General features: G+C 42.7%; 1 protein-coding gene across 1 annotated transcript in view; it reads right to left on the bottom strand.

Annotated features, from left to right (window-relative positions):
- Positions 1–1,208: 1,208 nt before the first annotated feature.
- LOC146329346 (nidogen-1-like) overlaps positions 1,209–21,781 on the bottom strand; it is a 41,480-nt gene continuing 20,907 nt past the window's right edge. The window contains exons 5-20 of the mRNA XM_084714600.1: positions 21,580–21,720; positions 20,314–20,565; positions 19,853–20,053; positions 19,328–19,561; positions 17,015–17,152; positions 16,093–16,221; positions 15,430–15,573; positions 13,878–14,006; positions 10,398–10,637; positions 10,133–10,305; positions 7,406–7,532; positions 6,878–7,049; positions 6,571–6,728; positions 6,320–6,443; positions 5,675–5,787; positions 1,209–2,228 (exon numbers count right to left, since the gene is read on the bottom strand). Of these exons, the coding sequence (XP_084570726.1) occupies positions 2,110–2,228; positions 5,675–5,787; positions 6,320–6,443; positions 6,571–6,728; positions 6,878–7,049; positions 7,406–7,532; positions 10,133–10,305; positions 10,398–10,637; positions 13,878–14,006; positions 15,430–15,573; positions 16,093–16,221; positions 17,015–17,152; positions 19,328–19,561; positions 19,853–20,053; positions 20,314–20,565; positions 21,580–21,720 (2,594 nt within the window). The 3' untranslated portion in view covers positions 1,209–2,109. The remainder of the gene's footprint in view (positions 2,229–5,674; positions 5,788–6,319; positions 6,444–6,570; positions 6,729–6,877; positions 7,050–7,405; positions 7,533–10,132; positions 10,306–10,397; positions 10,638–13,877; positions 14,007–15,429; positions 15,574–16,092; positions 16,222–17,014; positions 17,153–19,327; positions 19,562–19,852; positions 20,054–20,313; positions 20,566–21,579; positions 21,721–21,781) is intronic.

Here is a 21,781-nt window from a genome sequence, read left to right as displayed (position 1 = left end):
CGTCTGCATATCAGTAATTATTTACAAGTTCATATAAAAAATACACTGTGAGTCTGAGCACAAACAACAGAATACAACTTTTCTTTTTTTCTTTCTTTTTCTTTTTTTTTTTTTTTAAAGCCCTTATTAACCTGTGAACACCAGCCAGGATCAGTCGCTGGATGGAAGCGGTTAGTGATCCAACTGTTCAAAACACTGAGGACACGTCAGCTCATGGAGGGAGAAAAAAAAACATCTAATCATATCAGATAGGATATATAGAATAATATCAGCTTTATTTTACCAGTGAAGAACTTCATTTATTACACATAAAATATGTCATTTAATCAGATTATACTTTTTTTCAGCCCTTATTTAGCTTCATTAATATCTCATTTGACTTTTATTCACCTCGTCATGAATTAAACCAGATAAAAAGACCTCTGACTGTTTAAAAAAACTGGACTGTCAGATAAAGTTTCTGTCAGTTAAAGACAGAATCTCCTGTATTTCACTGAGAACTTATTGCAGTAAGTTAGCATCAGTTAGCATCTTTCTGTAGCCTGGGAATTGGACCAATCAGTGAGCTCCTGTTTCTTTCTTTTTGCTCAGGCAGATACGTCTGGCCCCGCCCTCCCTTCCAGACAGATTTCTAGACGCCGTGTTGGCCGCTTTGGCTCGTTGCTGTGTTACATCACGTCGCCGCCGTATCGGACAAGTCGAGACTGACCTGTGAGTAAATGCATGTAAACACTGCAGCTGCGTTTTTTCTGGATAAAAAGCACTAGAATGTTTTAGTGAGCAGTGAATTATATTCAAGGATTAATGATCTACATGGAGAAAGTTTTCCTTTTTTTTTCCTGATTTGCTCCACATAGATCATACACTGGTAAAATCTGATGGACAGTAAAATGTGACCAAAGCTCTTCACCTTTTGGCTCAAAAAGTCGCCTGCTGCTCAGTGAACCAACGACTAATAATCACATAACAATCGTGGATGGAAACAGGCGTTTACACAAAAAAATTTTCTGTTGCTGATTTACTCAAAATTCTGTTAAAATTTATGATTTATTTGGATGGAAATGCAGCTTGTGTGTCTACAGTTGTAAATCAAAAGTTTCATTATGATACAATATTATATCAATTCTTTGGACAACAACATGATAGAGTCTTTTTTAAAATATCATTTTGATTCATGTGTCCATGTCAACTCAGAAAAAGCAACTAAATTATAAGTTAGTAATTTTATGACTGAACTCTTCCAGACATTTGTGACACAGACATGGAATGGGAATTTCAAAATAAAGGCGTATCTTAAAGATGACGATATAGATCGGTATTTTCATTTTGCATCAATCATATTGGATTGTTGAATCCATATGTTGATCCGGATCAAAGTATCGTTACACTCCTACTACTGCGATTGTCTGTCACTGTCTGATTTCTGACGGATCACAGACGCTCACGAGGAATAAGTGAAACATCTCGTCAAGTCAAGAAATCATTTTAAACTGCAGCATAATGATGAATTAAAACAAAAACTAATTTTCAGAAACCTTTAAAGCGTATTTTTTATATATCAAACATTTTTGAGGGTTTTCAAATCCCTCTTCCCTCAAGTATCTGATTGTTTTCGCAGTTATCTTTCAGACCACATCTATAAGAAATCAATAAGGAACAACTACAGAGTTTCACTTTTAAAATACAATAAAAACACAACGTGGAGTTCATTGATCAGTACCTTTTCAAACGATTATCATCTGGTCAGTCAAAGTGTTTTTAGTTTACCTGCCGTCTTTATAAAAATCCCTGTACGTCAGAGTTAGTGTCGCCGTTTTCTCACTTTGGAATGAAACTCTTCAGCCAGGAGTCAGATTACAAACACATGAGAAAGTTCAACAGCTCGAGGAGGACAGTTAATGATCTCACTGGTGGACCTGAAGTGTGACATCATAAATACAGTGAGGTCTGAACTGTTTTCAAAGGCCAAAAACACAGAAAATGATCTTAGAAATGTTCAATTCAAGTAAGAAAAATTAAAAAAACACCAAAATTCAGTTAAGTGTGTTTTGTTTGTTTTTTTTTTCTTCTCCCAGCAGCAGCAGCAGCGTCACCGTCGCTCTGCAGACCTCACAGGCTCCTCTCCTCACATTGGCCGTCGGCGGCGTCCGGGCAGCGGCAGGTGAACCCGCCGAGCCGCGGCAGACACAGGTGAGAGCAACCGCCGTTGTTGGCGCAGTAGTTATAGGCTGACAGGAGAGAGAGAAAGGGAACAGTGTCAGTACGTTTTTAATAATTTTAATTTAGTGAATCAAATCATCTGTCAGGAAGCTGCAGAACTTCATGAGCCTGAAGAGAAGGTTGAATGAAGCTTGACGTAACGAGACAGAGAAAGACGTATGAAGATGGAACAAGACAACAAGACAAAAAAGACATAACAAAACATAAAAGATGTAACATGACATAATGAGACCAAAAAGATCTAACAGGTGTGAATCTTAAGGCCCTGGGTTTAGTTTAACCCTCGGCTAACAAAGTGTGTGTGAAAAGAGGCTACGTTATCTCAGGTTTAACTGAGAATATGCAGTGTGAAAAGCTCTTCAGAGGCTGAACCATTTCATTAAATGTCACCAAAAAGCTGCAGCTTTCACATGAAGCTTCACAAATACAGGCTGAAGCTGGATTTACATTTGATGCAGAGTGTTAACAGCTGTAGGTTCCTCTTTCATACATGATCAGAACATATTGTTCTTTAACTGTAACACAGAAACTTCTCTCATTCACTTTGTCATTCAGAGTTAAGGTGGCCTGCGCACACACACACACACACGCGCACACACACACACACACACACACACGCGCACACGCGCACACACACACACACACACACACACACACACACGGGGACGACTGCTGTGTTATCGCTGTCTTCATGCATGTTGAGTTTCATGTCTTGTGTAAATTCAGGGAAACTTGCTGGAGGTAAAACCAGAACCAGAGTTTTCTTCAGCTGAAGTTTAACAGCAGCTTCTAGACTGATTTATCTGAAAGTAACGCCTCTCGTCTCGTCTCGTCTCGTCTCGTGTCTGTCGTCTACATTCATGTGTTCGTTAACAGATGTGACGACAGAGTGAAGTGATACCTGAACACGATGCCAAGTGCAACAGAAAGGTTTAGTGAGTCTGCAGCTTCAGGAAGTGGACTGGAACCCGTTACTGTCACTTACAAACCAGCAGGTGGACGCAGACAGCTGTATAGTTCAGGGCTCGGAGCCAGATGTGAGTCTCCATATCCACAGCTGGCTCCCCCGAGGTCCCTTCACCACACAGTTCCCACGCTTTTATCCGTCCTCGTACTATACGAGTCTGGAATCAATTACTACGGTCACGGAGTACATCTGTTCTCCCACTACAGTAAAACGCTCTGAGTCCTGTTCTCTGTACGAGGACGACTCCGTTAGCTTCATTCAATACCTGATGACGTTACAGTCTGGACTGTTCACTTCCTCTCCACGGTCAGCGTGTTACCTACGGTACATGGAGGTGGACAGTTTGGAGAACCGGTGTAGGAAGCAAAGCAATGTTCTGCTGTGGACAGGGTCAGCAGCAACACCACAGTATCAGTTTAATATTTAGAATATTTTCACCACTTTAACTTGCTGTCAGACTTTTCTGACAGGAAATATGAACTAAATATCGCTCTCTTCAAAGCCACCAAACTCCTTTGAGAAAGTCAGTGATTCTACCTTCTACTGCTGCCTCGATCTGTTAGTTTGTTTTACGGTAGTCTCACATAGCCAGACGTCTCTCCACAGCGCTGGAGAAAGGTCTGGCTCCACGCTAAGCCCAGGATGGTGAAGGAATAGTGTTAAGAGGGAACTTGTTTTGGTGGAACATTTGCACGTTGGGAGGCCTGCTGTGGCATTAAAATGACTACAAAGAAAAGCTGACAGCTGTTAGCTTGTTTACGTTTGAACCGTTAGCATCTCAGGCGCTAATTTGCCATTTTCAGCGTGTAGGTTGCAGCTCGAAGGTTTCTCTTGTTCGTTCCCAGAGACTTTGAAGTCGCAGATCGCGGACGGCGTGATGCTGCTTGAAACAAGAACCAATGGCAGACTTATATCTGCAGTGTGCATGTGGTGAGACTAGTTTTAGGACTGTCCCTGACTAAGCTCTTTTGCAATTCAGATTTGGAGATTCAGTACACAGCTTCATTTTTTTCAGTTCTGTATCAGCCTATATGAAAATGTTTTACCAGTAAGACTTGTGTCTTAATGTCTTTCTTTGTCACCTGTGATGTGAAAATAACAGATTTTCGCAGTCAGAGAAAGTAAAAGTGTGTCTCCTCCTGTGTTTCAGGTATAAAATCAGCGCCTCTCTCTCCAGCCGCCATCACCTGACCTGCACACTCTGCGCTCCCTCATGTCGTGAATTAAGGGTTCATTTCAACCAAACCAGAGCTGGTGATTGTTGGAATGGTGGAAAGATGAACCGAGGAGTTTTTGGTGAGTTTGATTTTGTTTCTGTCGAGTTTGAATGAAGCTGATGATGATGATGTTAAAATTACAGTTTAACATTAGAGCCTTGCGAGAGCAATAAATCAGCTGTTTCTGGTTAAAACAAATGTCTCTTCCTCTTTAAAAATCTCTCTGACTGTAGTGATCCTTTCTATAATGTTGTCAGACACTAACAAGAACAATCTGAGCCTGTCAGAGACTAAAACAGTCGTCAGCTGCGCTCCGTTTCTATCACTCTTCTCTGCTTCCATCACAGTTAGTTTGGTGGTTTGTGGTGATTTAGAGACTTGGTTTGTAAAGTTTACAGCCTGTCATGCTGTTTGCATTGATCTGTGTACAATGATGCAGATGTGTTTACCAGCCACTCGTTTATCTTCTCTCTTTAGTTAACAGACACAACATGTTGTCACTGGTATTTTTTACTAAGTGGACCAGTTAACATAAAAATATACTTATGTATAATTCTTCATTTAAATCTACCTGTGCATTTTTTTTAGCTTCTGTCTGTTTTATCCTGTTACTTTAATGCGCACTGACTGCTCGACTGAAGACTCTCAGCTGACTGAGGCGTCTCCGACTGATGACTTTCAGGAGGCAGTCCTGGTTTGTTTGTGTTACTGTGTGAGATCACAAAAGTCACATAATAACACAAACTAACTAACTAACAGATCTAGGCAGTGATAGACCAGCGACTCCCGTGTTCTGTCAGGTAAAATTACTGATTTTTCCTATGGAGTTTGGTTGGTTTGAAAAGTGATATCTGTCTTTTATAACAGTAATTTTCTAACACTTCAACCGATATTGATTTCCTTAAGTGTGTGAAATACATTTTGCAGCTGACCCCGTCTGAACGGGTGTAGTGTTGACCTCCATCTACTGTAGGTAATACACTGATTATTGATAAGTACCTCATACGATCACACTTCAAATAACCGAACTATCCCTTTAAACCCAAACCTGCAAAAAGCATTGACCATATGCTTCCAGTCTTTATGCTAAGCTATGCTAACCATATCCTGACTCCAGCTCTGCACTCGTTCTGATCTTCTCTCTCTAAAACTATATTTTTAAACTTCACAAAGTTCTTAAAACGTCTTATGCTTCCTTGTGTCCTTTTTTGATTTCCTTGCCTCCTTCACTGTCCTCTGACTGAGCTGATGTTAATTATTGCAGTTGTACCTTGTGGACACTTTGTGGGCGTCGGGGTGATGCCGTACAGCCGCGAGCGTTTCTGTGGCAGAAACTCTTGGGTCTCTTTCTCTGAGTGACGGTCCACGGCGACCACCGCCTCCCTGAAAAATAAACACATGACGCAAATGTTTTAGCAGAGACCACACAGGGACGTCTCACCGTCAGATTAACGCTGTGGATAAAACACACTTAAAGACTTTCATGTGACAGCTTCAGTCAAACAACGGAGCCAAAGATAGCAGCGTTTACAAGACTGTTTATTTCACATCCACTCAGACTCTCGGCCGTTAATGGACTGACGTCTGTGCAGAGTTTTGGTTTAGTTGTGACTTGAATAGTTTTTAATCAGTCAGTTCAGGTTCGTTGTGTAACAAACCTGTACATTTTCTACAGTTCAAACAACTCCAACAGAGTGAGACGTCCTTCTAGAAACTCATTCTAGTCTCGTAAATATGTCATTTATAACATCAAAGATCTTATTAAGAAATCCGACTCTGTCCGAGTCTTAAAAAATTCTGAAAACGCTGATGTTGCCACACTTATTGCTAGCATGTTCATCTATAACTCCATATGAAAGAAGAAAAACATGAACTTTAAACCCTAAAAATATACAAAATGAAATGTGTATGTTACCTCCTCCAGTCGGTGTAGTAAAGGTTCCGTCCATAGGAGATGAGAGCGAACGGATACTGGATCCCTGCAGCGATCTGCCTCCTCAGCCGGCGGTGGGGATCCATGCACTCCACCTTACGAGTACCTGCAGAACATTAACCAATCAGTGACTGAGGAAACACCTGACCAGTGATGGACTAACATCAGGATCAGGTCTGAAGGACGATGGTTGATCAGACTGGTGGTTCTGGTTCCTGTCAGGTGTGTCTCACCTGCGTCGGCCCAACACAGCTGCTGGTTGTCGGAGTCAAAGGTCAGACCGTTGGGAAGTCCCAGGTCGTCTTTCACCAGGACGGTTCGATCCGTCCCATCCATGTTGGACATCTCGATTTTAGGCCCGTCTCTGTTCCAGTCTGCCCAGTACAGCCGTCTGCACAAACAGGACAAAACCAGTTTCACCAAACTTCTACTGCCAGCGCTCGTATCATCATTACTGCTGTTTGAGTTCAGTGAGACTACTTAAAGAGATCGTGTTGCGTTGAAACGTCTAAACGTTGCCTCAGACCGTTTGGTACTGACCCGTACGCCGAGTTGGTGACGATGGGACGGGGGTTGACCAGGTCGGTGTCAAACAGGACTCGGCGGTGGCTGCCGTCCAGCTTGGAGACCTCCACCGTGTCTCGCATGGAGTCAGTCCAGAAGAGGAGACGGGACACGTGGTCGACGGCGATGCCTTCAGGACTCTGGAGATCTGAGGACAGACGGTACAGACACAGTTCAGACGTCACCCGTTGCTTTATTGATAACCGTGCTGAAGTCTCCATTTTGGTATTATGGGGTTGCTCTTATGATGAGAGCGTGGAGCTGGTGGGTGACGTTTCTGAAAACATTTTAGAACAAAAACCTTGATCCATATTTGATCAGCACGGACTAGTTTTACAGCTTGATGTGCGTTTGGTGAGCACTGTGTGGACTCACTGAGACTGACCGCTCAACCACAAAGTAGCCCCGCCCTAAATCACACCCTGCTTTATGGTGTATTTTACTCTTAAAGGGACCGAGTGCGGACAGGTCAGGTGTTTTCTGGTGTGGTGGAGTCTGTTGTACCTGTGGTGATGACCGGGCTGATGTCTCCTCCACTCAGAGCTGCCCTGCTGATCGCCGGTCCGGTGATGTCGGTCCAGTAAACCATCTTGTCCACACAGTCGTAGGCCACACCGATCACCACGCGGTCCTGAGAGGAGGACGACAAAAGGAGACAGACTGTTTCATTCATCCGCAGACGCTTTCAAAGACTCTTTTGTCTCAGCGACCCGCCGGGCTCGAAGACGCCGACACTGACGCAGTGCTGCAGAACATTAACGCTGCTGTATGACTGATGGCCTCTGAAGAAAAGAGTTCTGATGCTGAGATCTGCTACAGAACAATCAGAGGACTGTTTGAGCCAGAAACACTCAGAAGTGGTTTAACTACATTCATGAAGAACACTGACTGTGTGTGTACGTTCTGCAGATCTACACATATGTGAACCAAATGTCGTCAACGGAAAAAACTCTCCAGAGTCGACATATTTCAGCTGGTCGTCACTGCATTTGGATTTGTGGTTCTGCTTAAAGGATCATTTATGTCACAATGTCTTTTGTATTTTCTCTTAATTCTCTGTTCAGAGAAAAAATAAAAGAAGTTGACTCCAGATGTACCAGATGTTCATATTAGTCTGCTCTGACCCACTGATCATAAACTGGAGGGGGTGTGGCCAATTATTTGTTATTAGCATAAGTAACGCAAAACACCATATGAGGGCAGGCGCTGTTTTTATCAAATGGTTGATGGTAAAGTAAAATTAATTAAAAGCATTTTGTCAGTTTGTTTTTTTTACCATCTGATCTTTTATTTAAAATATTCAGTAAACAAATTTATTTATTAAATTATAAACTGATTTATTTTTGACTTGTCTGAATGAATGATGTTAGTTTATGGGCTCCATCGACGTCTTTAAATTTGTTTTGCCTGACCAACTATCTAAAACCTCTAAAGTACAGAGGATAAGATGGTAGAATAATTACAACATAGATAAAAGCAGCAAATAGATGTGGGAAGATTTGTATAACATGAACTTCAACTGTGAAACACTGAATATTTTTGGATTATTGCAGAGCTACAGATGGACAGATTTTAATTAGGGATGAGAACAATAAATGGATGATTTCCATCACAGGCTCTGTAATGCTGTCAGAATATTATGTATCATGATGCTGTGGAAATAAAGCTTTGAGGGGAAAAAACAAATAATTTGGTATTGTTTAATAAAAGCAAAATGTTCATGTCTTCTTTTAATAGCGATTCATTGATTAGTTGCTTGTTAACGTTACCAATGACTGATTAAGGAAATCCTAATTTTAATTGCAATTATATCTAATGCTTAGTAAGTAATTAGCAAAGTAACAGTAATAGTTTAATTACTCTTGTTATAAATATTTAAATAGTCTTTAAACTTGTTTCTTTGTGTTGGACAAACAATTAGTGGCCTGTGAAAACTCTCTTATCTTGGTAAGAGTGCTCCTCTCGTAAAATTTTAAGAAAATATTAGTGAGTCCCAGAAATAAAAAAAAAATGAAGAAAAATGTGGATACAAACAAAAATAAGACAGATTTTGTTTGTAAATGGTTTCCTGCAAGAGGCCCAGTGAGTTCCCAAAATCTCAGTCGGACAGAAATATTGGCAAAAACTAAAAACCAGACCCAGTTTCTTGTAGGATTATCCTTCAACATGACGATCAGATTCCAGTAGAGCTTCACAGTTAAAGGAACAGTCCAACATTTAGTAAGAACATAGTGCAGAGGTTTTCAAAGTGAGAGTGAGTCACTCAGTGAACCTAAGTGAAAAATATTAAGTTATGAAAAAGGAGATCACATACAAGAGCCTAAATGTGTGTGATCTGGTTACAAAGACAGTTTGATTCTGGAAAATCAATAAAATTCCTCAGACACTAACAAATGTCCATCGACGTCTTGTTTGTCCAACAGTAATATTATGTTATCTCGGCTCAGTTGTCATGTTTATGGGATCAAGTAAAATCATTATGATCCCAAAGATATCAGGAATGAACCTAAGCGGGTAAACTTCAGGGGAGGGAGGGCCGTGGTTTTCCAAGCTTTGTCTGACAGGAGGCCAACAGTGTCCGACTTTAAAGACTCCCTGATAAAGATGAAAAGATGGATATCAGTTTCATCTCTGTGTCTTCAGTATATAGACAGGTCCACGACACGTTTATCCTGGCTTTGAACAATGACAGGAAGCAGGAGCAGACTGCTAGATTAGCTCCATCAAAGGCTGGTTGGTCTAACTGCAGGTACACAGTACTACAGGACACGCCCCCCTGAAACGCTCGCAGTTAGCTTACGTTTAGCCAACAAAGCAAAAACATAGCAAGGAGATCATGGTGGAGACTGGGCTCTGTGTCCCGTCTGATACTGTTACTGTTAACGTGTCTTCTTTAGATTTGGTTCAGACTTGATGAAGTGCTTAGGGGTGGGAATCTCCGAGTACATCATCTCGATCAAAATGCATCAATCCTAAGCTTTTAGCCAGGGGATGCTGACTGGACTGCATTTATCTGCCGCTGTTTATGTTCAGCCATCCTCAACAAAACTCAACAAGTAGTATCATTTAGGAGTAAACATGATGTACATGTTACATTTAAGGGTGGGAATCTTGTTGTCAGCCTTTTTATTTCAAAAAGTTAACTGCATTAATTCTCTGCCACACTGTGAGCTCTGAGGAAAGACCAGCATGCAGAGCTGGTGCAGAGTTTTAGAGGATGTCATGTCTTACGGGGATGTGCAGCAGAGGTGTGGCCTCCTCCTTTTTCATGTTGTATCCGTCCAGAGGGACGCGTTCGATCTTCCCGCTCTGAGCGAACAGCAGCTGTGCTCCCGGAGCGGCGGGGTGAACGTCGGGCCGCGGTGTGGGACCCACCGGAGGACGAGTCACCGTCTGGTCGATACCTGCACGAGAGAGATGTGGACGATGATCCTGTGTCCCTGCAGGACAAACGGTAAAAGAAGAGTGTCATCGGTCAAGAATCAAGCTGACTCACACAGAGGGGTGCTGCCGGGTCCGGTGCGGGTGTTGGGGATCTCCTGGCCGTTGGCGTCCACACACCAGCACTGTCCGATGCTGGTGTGGCACTGCGTGGGCTGGTAGGCGCCATGTTCATCGCACTGAGGGACGTACTGACCGACGGCCGGCCGAGGACGGAAGAAAGCGAATATACCGGAGCCGGAGGAAGCAGACTGGGCGCTCTCTCTGTGACGCTCACACGCAGTCTTCTCTCGCTCTGAGAACACAAAAAACAGTCAGAGTGAGACTTCGTTAACAACACGGAGAGTTCTTCACTACAGACATTATATGAGTGGACAGACATGGATGTAAACTGGTTGGTGGAGACAAACAGCTGTGAGGCAGTGATTCTTTATACGACCACTGTCAGCTGACTTCTCACTCTTCTTTACCGTCCACTAGGGACCACAACAGATCAACAACCGCTTCAGTTTGACATCTTGTTTCAGCCCAGAACAACAGAACTTTACAAATCTCCGCAGGTTGCATCTGACAGCTGTGGTGGCATTGCAGCAGGTGCTTCACTATGTGTTGCTTGGTGGGATCTGCACTCTGACCTCTGCTAGTTTTATTTGTTTCCTCTCTGTTCACAATGTACTAAAATCAAAGAATATTTTATACATAATAAAGAAATAATGTGTATTATCATAAATAAAAGTTAACAGAAATATAAATCTATCAAACTAAAATCATTCTGCTTCTGTCAGGTCTGATGTTGTTTGACTTCATTTTTCTTGTGAGCAGACAGATTTTTGTACGTGGCAGATAAACGTGTGTGTGTGTGTGTGTGTGTGTGTGTGTGTGTGTGTGTGTGTGTGTGTGTGTGTGTGTGTGTGTGAGAGAGAGAGAGAGAGAGAGAGAGAGAGAGAGCGAGCTGTGGAAAGAACCACAGATTAAAGACGAGCAGGAGGCTCTTCATCTCTGCGGTCACATCTAGGGGCCACAGTGACATCTGGAAGAGCCTCTTCACACTCTTATCCTCAAGGCTATCAGCGAGACGCGCCGCAGAGCAGCCATAACAGTCTGACAGACGGCAGCGTGTCCTCGCAGCACCAAACAATCAGAAAAACCACAAAACAACAAGAAGACCCCTGAGAGACGGAGACAGAGGGGTGAAGATCAAAGACGGAGCGTCCAGACAAAAAAAGGAAACAGACAGTAGGAGACGACGCTGTGACACGTTTTGGCAGGGGACAAAAAGATTACGGCTTTCAGAGGCCAGGCGGGTCATAAAAAGGACGAAAATATGACAAAACTTTGGTGCGGAGGAGTGAACTGTAATTAGCTCTGAGCTCCTGACACCTGGAATCACTGAAGGAGGCTGCAGATCTGGGACGACGCCAAACCACAAACACACACACACACAAGAACACACAACAACAAACCAGGAAGAGAAAAACAAACACAAAGAAGAAGACACCACTGTGAGCTACGCCTGCTATCAGCCAATCAGGTGTCTGCGTGATAAATATGACACATCAGGTCAGAAGGAAGACGAACTGAGGCGAACAGTAGAAACTGTTCAAGGTTTAAACTCAGTGGTTCTTGTATTGAAGGAAAGCTGCTTGGAATTGTAATCAGATTACTTTCATGATAAATTGCTAATTGACTTAATTACTTTTTATATAAAGAAATAAAATAAGTCAGATATTTACTGAGCCCGATTGTACAGGAGGTTAATGATTATAATCACTAATTGATTAACTGCGAAATAAGAGTTTAAATGATTAAGTTTGTATTAAGTGATGATTGATCAATAGTCTAGCACTGGCACTGATCCTCATTTAACTTTTTTTGTCTGGCAAAGCCATTTATTGGATAAAGAAACTTAAAATTAAACTTAAAAAAAAAAAGATGAATAATGATTTTTTCAGTGATTAATCGATTAATTCATTGTTAGCAACTATCAGTTAAGGGAAACTTGCCACCCTTCTCTAGAATTCTATCAGAAGTTTGGTTGATAAAAGCACAATAACCTCTGATTTAATGTGGTGAAGAGGTGAAACAGTCATTTTGTGTATAAATTTGTTCTTTATTACAGCTTTATGGTGCTGGAAAATATTGAAAACAGCTTGAATTTGACTTTGGAAAAGGTGTACGAACCCTGAGACTGTGATTTTAGTTAATATGTAAATCTGATTTTGAGGACTTCAGACCCCCCATGCTCTTTCTGGCGCCCCCTTAAGAGGGGCCCGGACCCCGAGTTGGGAACCAAGGGTCTAATACATGTGTATTTGGAAGAAACCTTGTGTTCTTCCAACATCAGAGCTGATTAACATGTTTATTCATTTGGTAGATTTTGGTTCTTGTGTCGTGTGACAGTGATTCTTCTTCAGCTCCATGTTCCACCTCAGGACATGAAGACATCCACACACTGACACGCTCGACTGTGATTGGAAGCTCAGCTGTGTGTCCTCGTGTGTGTGTGTGTGTGTGTGTGTGTGTGTGTGTGTTGAGTCTGACATGACATCTGTTTACTGTCTGACCACCAACATCCTCCGCTGCTCTGCTGTCACCTCGTCTCTCCCTGCAGAGTGTAAACACACGTTTACACTCTGCTTCCATTTGTCTGTGAAATGTCACACCGTCACACCACAGTAACACTCTGAACCTGCTCTTACAGAGACGACAATTAGATCTTTGGTCACACTTTACAGTAGACAAATAAAATGGAACAAGCTGTAGTTTGTAAGGAATTAGATAAAAACTACAGATATGTTCAATACTAAACAGAATTTATCTCCTAATTAGACACTAAACAAAATTTCATGATAAAATGTTCTTTATAAGACAGTATTAGACCATTATTACACTTTATTACAGGGTAATTTGGGACGCAAAATTAAAAGTTTACAAAATAAAACATTTAAAAACATCTGTGGCATAATGAGTCGGCACTGGGCCCCAGCGCAGGATTATCAAACCGGGCCGTATCGATCACAGTCAGATGTAAAGTAACGTAACTGAACATGAAATTGTCCATTAATCCTTATTTAAACTTAATTTTGAAATGTGACATAGATGTATGAGTCAATAAACTATACTCTTGTATATGTATGTTATTGTAATGTTGTTTATTTGCTGAATGACATCAAGTATGTGACATCATGACCTAAACACGTGGCAGCGACGGCTTCAGTACAATATGAAATGATAATGGACAGTCATGTAAAGCTCCCTGTACAGTGAATTATTGGAGGCTGGTGCACACGGGCCCTGATGAAGCCTCTAATTAAAGGTACCATGTTATTTCTGTTTTTTCTAAGTTGATATAAATTACAGCTTGTTATATTTTATTGGTGTGCTGTAAAATAAAAAGCAACCAGATCTTTAGAAACAGGGCCTTTACATGTTTCCACACATTCATGTTAAATCCCGTTTCATTTTTAAGAAAATCTGATTTATATGTTGTTGATGTTATTTCAGATCGGTGTCAGAGAGCGTTCAGGTTACCTACCTGAGGATGTTGGGCTGCAGTGGAAGCCGTCGCCGTGGAAACCAGGGCGGCACTGGCAGGTGTAGGAGCCCTGCGTGTTGGAGCAGACGGCGTCGCGGTGGCATCGCTCGTGCTGACACTCGTCCACGTCTGAACGGGAAGAAAAGAGACAAAAGATGAAGACGAACACGCCGACGCACCTGCAGGAACAAGTTCACCACCTCCACCCCCGCTACCCTCAGGTGAGGTCGTAACGCATCGACCGCCATCTTTGAGGTGCTTTGAGATGCAGTACCACTCATGGACACTAGGTGCCGACTCTAAAAGAATCTCAGAATCCAGAGAAATCCACTTGAGATGCCCCTTTAAGAGCGCGTACAAAGTCTCAACCACCCATTGCATTTACACCATGGAGCTGCAGTACAGTACGCCACAACAGCAGGGGGCAGTACAACAAACTGATTTCACCACCTCGAGCAGAAGCAGCTGCTGCTACTTTTGTCATAAGTTTCTTTTTTTTAATTAAAATATGTCTAGGAATTCACTTGAACATCAACATGGCTCTGCTCCTCAGAAGATGAACCAAATTCACATGTGAATGATCTTCCCTGCAGCGCCACCTGCAGGACAAACTCAGCTCCACTACAGGTTGAACTGTAAGAGCAGCTAAACCTGTCAGCTGGTGTTGAAGACAGTTTGTTCTCTGAGCTGGACAAACATTCTTCAGTTCAGACTCTCCTCAGACGATGAAAAGCAGAAAAAAAGGAGTGGGAGTTTGGGGGATGTATATATATATACATAAGAGATGAGCTGCACAGCTGTAAGGCAGGACTCGACATTTCCTGTCCAGGTGGAGACATTTCCTGTCCCCCAGGGGCCACAGTCCTCTCCTACAGTATGTTACACTGAAGACAGTCTGACAGTTCACATGGAAAACTGTGGTTCTGTAATGCTGCTGGTTCATGAGCAGGGATGGACGTTATTAGGATTTATTTATCGATACCACTTATCAGTGCTCTTATTGATACTACTGCCCTTAATTTGGTGCAAAAAGTAAGAAAATGACATGACAAGAAGTGAAGATATTGAACAGTTATTTTTCATTACTTTTTGGCACAAATTAGTTAAATTGTTTCCTGAGTTACTGCATTAAGCTGCATTGTTATTAAAGGGACAGTTCAGCTCAAAATCAAAATACATGGCCTGTAGTTCTGTTTATCCATCTTGATCATTTAAAAGTCAGCTGCAGAGTTTTGGAGATACAGCTGTAGAGATGTCTGACTTCTCTCCTACATAATAAGACTAGATGGAACATTTGAAAATTTTAGTATTTAGTTTAGTTTATTGTGCTCATGTTTTTTCACTCTGATTCAAATTTATACAAGTCATGGACAAAGTGAAAGTTTCCAGACGTCCTTGAAGAAAAACTAATCAGATGTTGCATTTGTTCTTCTGCACAAACACGTGAAAACAGACGTCCTTCAACATCGACTGCATCACCAGAGATTCTTATGTATCAGAGGACGAGTTGATACAGACACGAATCATAACAGTCCCCTCGACTCCAACTCACCCCGACACACACGGCCGTTACCCACAAACCCCGGCAGGCAGGAGCAGATGTAGGCGGAGCCTCCGGTGTAGCTGCACAGAGCTCGTTCAGGATCGTCGCAGTCATGAGTTCCTCTCTGACAGTGATCCACGGGACGGTTCTCCTCTGCAGGACGAGACATGGCACATATTAGACACACACCCTGTCCACAGGTTTACAGGGACAGACACACACCCTGTCCACAGGTTTACAGGGACAGACACACACCCTGTCCACATACTTCAGGTCTGTGTTATTTACTAATTTAGTTGTGACAGTTTTTTCAATTTTGACTTCTTTTTTTTTTTTTGCACTTTCAGGCCACCGTACAGATTTATCCTGCTTCACAGAGGCGGTTCAGGTTCAGCTCTGTGTTTTCACATTAATCACATCGTCTCACTGACTTCCAGCAGAGAACAGCTTCAGTTCATCTCTGCTGGAATGAGTCTCATTTACAGTCGGACAAAACCTTTTATTGTTTATGTCCTTTGGCGACTTTTAGAACATCTGTATGTACAAGGGACTCTTCAAACACAGTCTCAGACACACACAGGAACCACACACCCCGCCCACCCACACAGCTGTCAACACACACACACACACACACACACACACACACACACACACACACACACTGTAACGTACCGATGCAGGTCTTTCCATCACTGGCGAAGACGAAGCCGCTCAAACACTCGCAGCGGAACGTTCCGGGCTGATTAGTGCAGACGGCGTTGGACCCACAGACCTGAGGAGTCTCCCTGCACTCGTCAATATCTGCCAATAACACACCAACACAGAGATGAATGATTGATAGAGGCGACACGACCATAAAACTCAGTCATGAGTGTTCATGAACACATCATATAAATATGCAAACAGTCAGTAAAGTCAACAATAAGAGACAACAAAGATAAATCCTTGTCTGAAAATAAAAGATAATTTTGCTGAGATCTGGTTGTTCCTTTTACCCTCCATCACAGAAAATCTGACTGAAAGAACTTTATTAAATCAATGACCTCAAAAAGTAAACTGACCTGTTAAAAGTCTCCTACAGACTGTGAGCTTTAAGCAACCTTAGAAATGTGCTGCAAGCCACACTGTAGGACATGGACCTGATAAACTTGGGTACAACATCAGGTTTGAGGTATGCAGACTATACAATAGTAACACCCACTGAATCACAGGCTACAATGCAATCAATAAAACCATCAGCGTGCGTCGTGACACATCAGTCTACGCCGCGGGAAGAGATACAACAAAATGACGCTAAGCAGAAATCAATTCTTTGCGATAGTTGCATTTATGTGTCGGGGAAAAAAGAAGACGAGGAGTTTGTTCTAAGCGCTAGCAAAGACCGTCTCTCTCGCCAGTGTTGCGTCATTTCATGCTGCATTTCTATTGGTTGGTTAGTAAGACTGGGTTAAAAAAAAAAAAATCGATTAATCGATTTGAATCTAGTGTCTTTCTAGTGCGCTTTCAATTTTTAAAATTCCCAAAAAACAATCTTTTAATATGTCGTTTACCAGGTTTGGGGATTTTTCCTTGGAGAAATCAGAGGTTGTGTTACCTTGGCAGTAGCGTCCGTCTCCAGCGAAACCATTGGTGCATTCACAGGTGAACTGAAGGCCTTCACCTGGTCTGCACATGGCGTTGATGTCGCAGCCGTGTCTGCCGGTGAAACATGGGTTCTGCTCTGGAACGCCACCTGTGAGAAAAACATTCAAACGCCTGCAGGTTAAAAACTTCTCATCTGACACTCAAACATAACCAAATAAATAAAAAGCTCTCCAACATCTACTAAAAAGGTACCGTTGGGTACCGACACTGGTATCAGTTTAAATGTGAACGGTACCCGACTCTACCCAACAGTCCAAAACGCAAAAATACTCAGTTTACAGTGATGTGAAGCTGAACCCAGAGAATATTTGAAACGTCAGCTTCATAAATAACTTAAAGTTCCCATGAAACGGCCAGCAGATGTTTATTGATTACATGTTTCCTGTAAAACAGGCAGCTAGGGAGGGACTTATCAGATACTGACTGCCGTTTACAGTAGCTAGTAGCACTGTGTGTTACTCCCCCAACACCACCACACAGCTTAAGAGTATCACAGACGTAACACTCGGAGGACGAACGGTCCTGTTAACTGACTCTCTCTGGACTGAGAGTTCCCAACAAAACTTCCCCCGAAACCAATGGACAGTTTGATAACCAGAAATAGGAGGTGATTAGGTGGTTTTCTTGTTGGGTTTTGCTAACTGAGCAAATGAGAGTTAACTGTTAGCTTATTGTAGCAACAAGCAAGCTATCTGTCCATAAGGAAACTCTGAAAACCACCTTGGTAATGTACCCAGTCAGTCTCTGGGGCTGTTTGTGTTCCAGTGTCCAGTTTTGTTCAATGGAAGGCTAATAAGTCCATTTATGTTGTCCGCTTATGGCACCTAACAGCTAACAGTTACCATTTGCTACTTAAGGAACAAGTAAAGCTATCTGTTCATCAGGGAACTCTGTAAATTATCTAGTTCTGTATTCCCTGTTGGTCTCAGAAGGCTGTGTTTGGCCTTGGTACAGCCATGGTCACTAGGAGGCTGCTGAGCCCAGTTCTGAGTCACAGTCCCCTACTTAAACAACAAGTAAGCTGCTAAAGCTATCTATCCATAAAGAAACTGTCGGTCTCTGAGGCTGTGTTTGGTTCCGGTGACTAGTCATGTTCATTGAGAGGCTGCTAAGCCATGTTCTGTGGCCAGCTAATGGCAGTTAACACCTAACAGTTACCGTTAGCTATTTAAGCAACAAGTAGAGCTATCTATCCATCAGGAAACTCACACTTAAATATTTATTTTGACTTCATGAGAACTTTAACAGGTTTATTGATTATTTAAAGGAGAGTAGAATGACTCCACGGTAGAGACACCATGGAGTCAGTGGCCTCCTGTTCCCATCATGCAGCTGGTGTGTTGGGGCTCCATGTTTGAAGTTTCCTCCGGACCTCCGCCTCCTCACAGGAAACACGACCCAGATGTTCAACTTTCTGCAACAAACTGCAGCTGAATCGTGTTTGCTTGTGTAACTCTGAAGCCCCGAGCATCCAATCAACAGCCCCCACCTGCACTTTTACCTTTAACCCCGCCCCACTTTTTATTTTAAAAAAAAGAAAAGATTCTCCTGATGCCCTTCCCCCCTGTCTCCCTCCCTCCCTCCCTGCTGTGGACTGGAGGTTGGTATCTGAGTGGCCTCGGCCGCTGACCTTCATCCCCCGCCTGCCAACACTCTCACAGCCTCTCTGATTGCAGCTGAGGAAACAGAGCCGCGCTCAGATTACTGTTTATCTTCCTCTGATGTTCCACTGCAAACACCAGCGAGGCACTAAACTGTCGGAGGCGTGTTTCTGTGCATTCCTCTGGGTAATAACACATGTCTTTGTACTGCGACTGTCCCTGACAGACGACCAGGAGACGTGGACATGTCTTCTACAAGGACCCGAACAATCTGTCACGTTACCAAACCTGCACCGAGCAAATGATCTGTCTCATAATGTTGTCAATATATCAACACTTTTTCAATAACGTGCTTAAAATAACGTGGTACTAACATTTGATCGTATCAGAATGACCACATCTATTAAAAAAAAAAGACCTTACTGCTCATTTAAGACCTCTGTTCAGTTCAGTCTTTATTGCTCGATAAAATGCAACAAAGGACCGCAGACAGAAAACAAACCCCAAGGACTGATGGCCTCTGTACATTGGCCTCATGCTCTACATATAACAACATTTATAGTTTAATAAATAATACTGTGTGCTAAATATTTTAAATAAAAATCTAAAAAGAAATCTGAAGCTTTTCCTTTAAGCACTGATCAGTTAATCTCAGAACTCACTGTGGACCGAGCCGATCTTGTTGCTCATGGCGTAGCGGATCAGGTGGTTGTCAGGATCGAACATCACAAAGATCTGGTCCACGCTGAGCTGCTGGGTGGACGGCACCGCCCCAAGGGCCTCGTCGTGCGGGCAGCTCTGGAAGGTGATGGTCTGACGCCACTGGTAGCTTCTGGGATGGACGGCGCCGTCAGGGGTGGAGACAGTGTAGTCACGGCTGGAGGAGGAAGTGATCACTGGGAGGGGAAACAGAAGACAAACTTTAACATCCAGTGGGACAATGAATTTTTCTTTATTCATGTTTGTCTCAGCCATACGATACGAACACTCTGAGGTCACCTGAGAGTCATTTCCATCTTGTTTATGAACGGAACATTTCCATAGTGTTACCATGCTAGCATGCTAACTAACATTTACCAGGATTTAGCAAATCAAATCACAGCTGAAGGCTTCAGATGCTTTGGGTCACATCTCCAAAATCTTTTGCTCCATTTGTAGTAAATGTTAGTTCATTTAATTGTCCTTACGATTTCTGTCATAATGGTAGATCTCCTTGTACGGGTTGATCTGGACGGAGGATCCCCGCGCCACAGCAGGCAGATGTCCCTCCAGCTCGGTGCTCACCACCAGGTGGTCGTGTTCATCGATTCCTTTGAACTGCTGCTTGATGCTCAGACGCTCGTTTCCAGGCTGGAAGATCACCTCGGCCTGCCGGGAAAACACGCCGCCTGTGAGGATGTAGGAGAAAGACATGAGTCTCTGCACAGAGGTCTGCAAAATGTAACAAAATGCAGCAACAAGCAAGAAAGGCCCTGTGCTTCTATATTGATTACTGTGAAAACAGCTGTTACATTTAAATCAACACATTAACTTCTCTGTTTATTACTTCATGTGTGTTGAACCAATGAAAAATGCTGATGGTTAAAAATCAACCATCTAGCGCTAAGAGGTACTTTACACAACAATCAACACAAACACGTCCACTCACCAATGAGACTGAAGCCGTTCTCGTAGCCGGGCTGCTCCAGGGCGAAGGCCCAGCCGATGACTCCACCCAGGGAGGACAGCGGCTGCAGGGCGGGGCCCAGGCTGTCAGGGATGTTGCTGATGGCCACATAGGCCCGTCCGTCATTGGCTACCACATACGAGTGCAGGTCGAGGTTACTGAGCTCCACGGGAGAAGGTGAGCTCCCAACGAACACGCGACCATTCACCTTCCCGTTCATTCGCTGAGGTTTTCCTGGAGAACATAAAAAATATTGGTTTAGAAGTTCAGTCGTTCCACTAAAGCCGTGTTTCCACCATCCAGAATCCAGAAACTTTCCGTTCCCCAGGGACGGGGAAGCTTTGACGGAACTGATTGCATTTCCACCACAGACACCAGAGTCTAAATTAAGTTCCAAGGACATAATTTATTATTGGAAAGCACTTTCAAAGAGCACGGGAACTTTGGGGGTGGGGCTTGAGGCACTGAACAATTCTGATTGTCTGAGTACTTGCAACATTTTATTTTGGCCACCAGTTTTAAAAATCCACAGCCACAAACCAGTTTGTTGTTCACTGGGCATCAACATGGAGTTACAGAAGAAAACAGACAACAGATGGACCAATGACAAATGACTGACGTAGTTGTTGTATAGTCATGAGCAAAAAAGAGTACTTTTTTAAATTATTTTTGCAGGTCTTTAGACCACAGTGGAAAGGCAGACAACAACAGGCTGAAGGAGCCCTTTAGTTCCTTGAAAATAGTTCCCTGGGCTAAAAAGTTCCGGTTCTTTGAGTGGAAACGCAGCTTTACGGATCACCTGGTTAAAGTTACTGTTGTGATGTCAACAGACCTGTTTTGAGGCGGTAATAATGTCCTGCACGCTGACAAAAAACTAATGGTTTCTGATTTTTGAAGTTAAAGTCCGTCATTCATGGTTTAGCTCCTGTTGTTATAAAGTTGGCCAATTTTTCGTAGAGAGTATCAGTTTTTCCACACTACTAAAACATGAATTCTGTGTATTATGTTCGTATTCTAGGACAGGTACAAGGGTAATCTACTATTGTTGTTAACTGATAAATTAATATCACAATACTAAAATCGTGATCAATTCAAAACTAACAAGTACAGTTAGGAGATCCTGGTTCTGCCTTTGTGAAGAGCAGTTCTAAAGCTCACAATGTTGCATCCACCATCTTTAAATTCACATAAATTCAAGAAATCTTGCAACATTAAACTAAACACTTTGACAACAGAATAGCTTCTCACCTTCTGCGACACAGTCCTTCCCGTTTCCATAGAAACCAGGTCTACAGTGGCAGCAGTACCCGTTGCTGTAATCCCGACAGTCGGCGAAAGCTGAGCATTTGTGTCTGTTGTGGGCACACGTCTCCAAATTGTATGCAAATACTGTGAGAAGAACCAAAGAATGAACCAATCAGCTCAAAATTTTGATAAGATTACCCAAAAA

Source organism: Lutjanus erythropterus, chromosome 3 (genome assembly GCF_056507025.1).
Source record: "Lutjanus erythropterus isolate fLutEry1 chromosome 3, fLutEry1.hap2, whole genome shotgun sequence".
NCBI lineage: Eukaryota > Metazoa > Chordata > Actinopteri > Lutjaniformes > Lutjanidae > Lutjanus > Lutjanus erythropterus.
The sequence above is the reverse complement of the archived record's forward strand: the minus strand, read 5'-3'. Positions and strand labels throughout refer to the sequence as shown.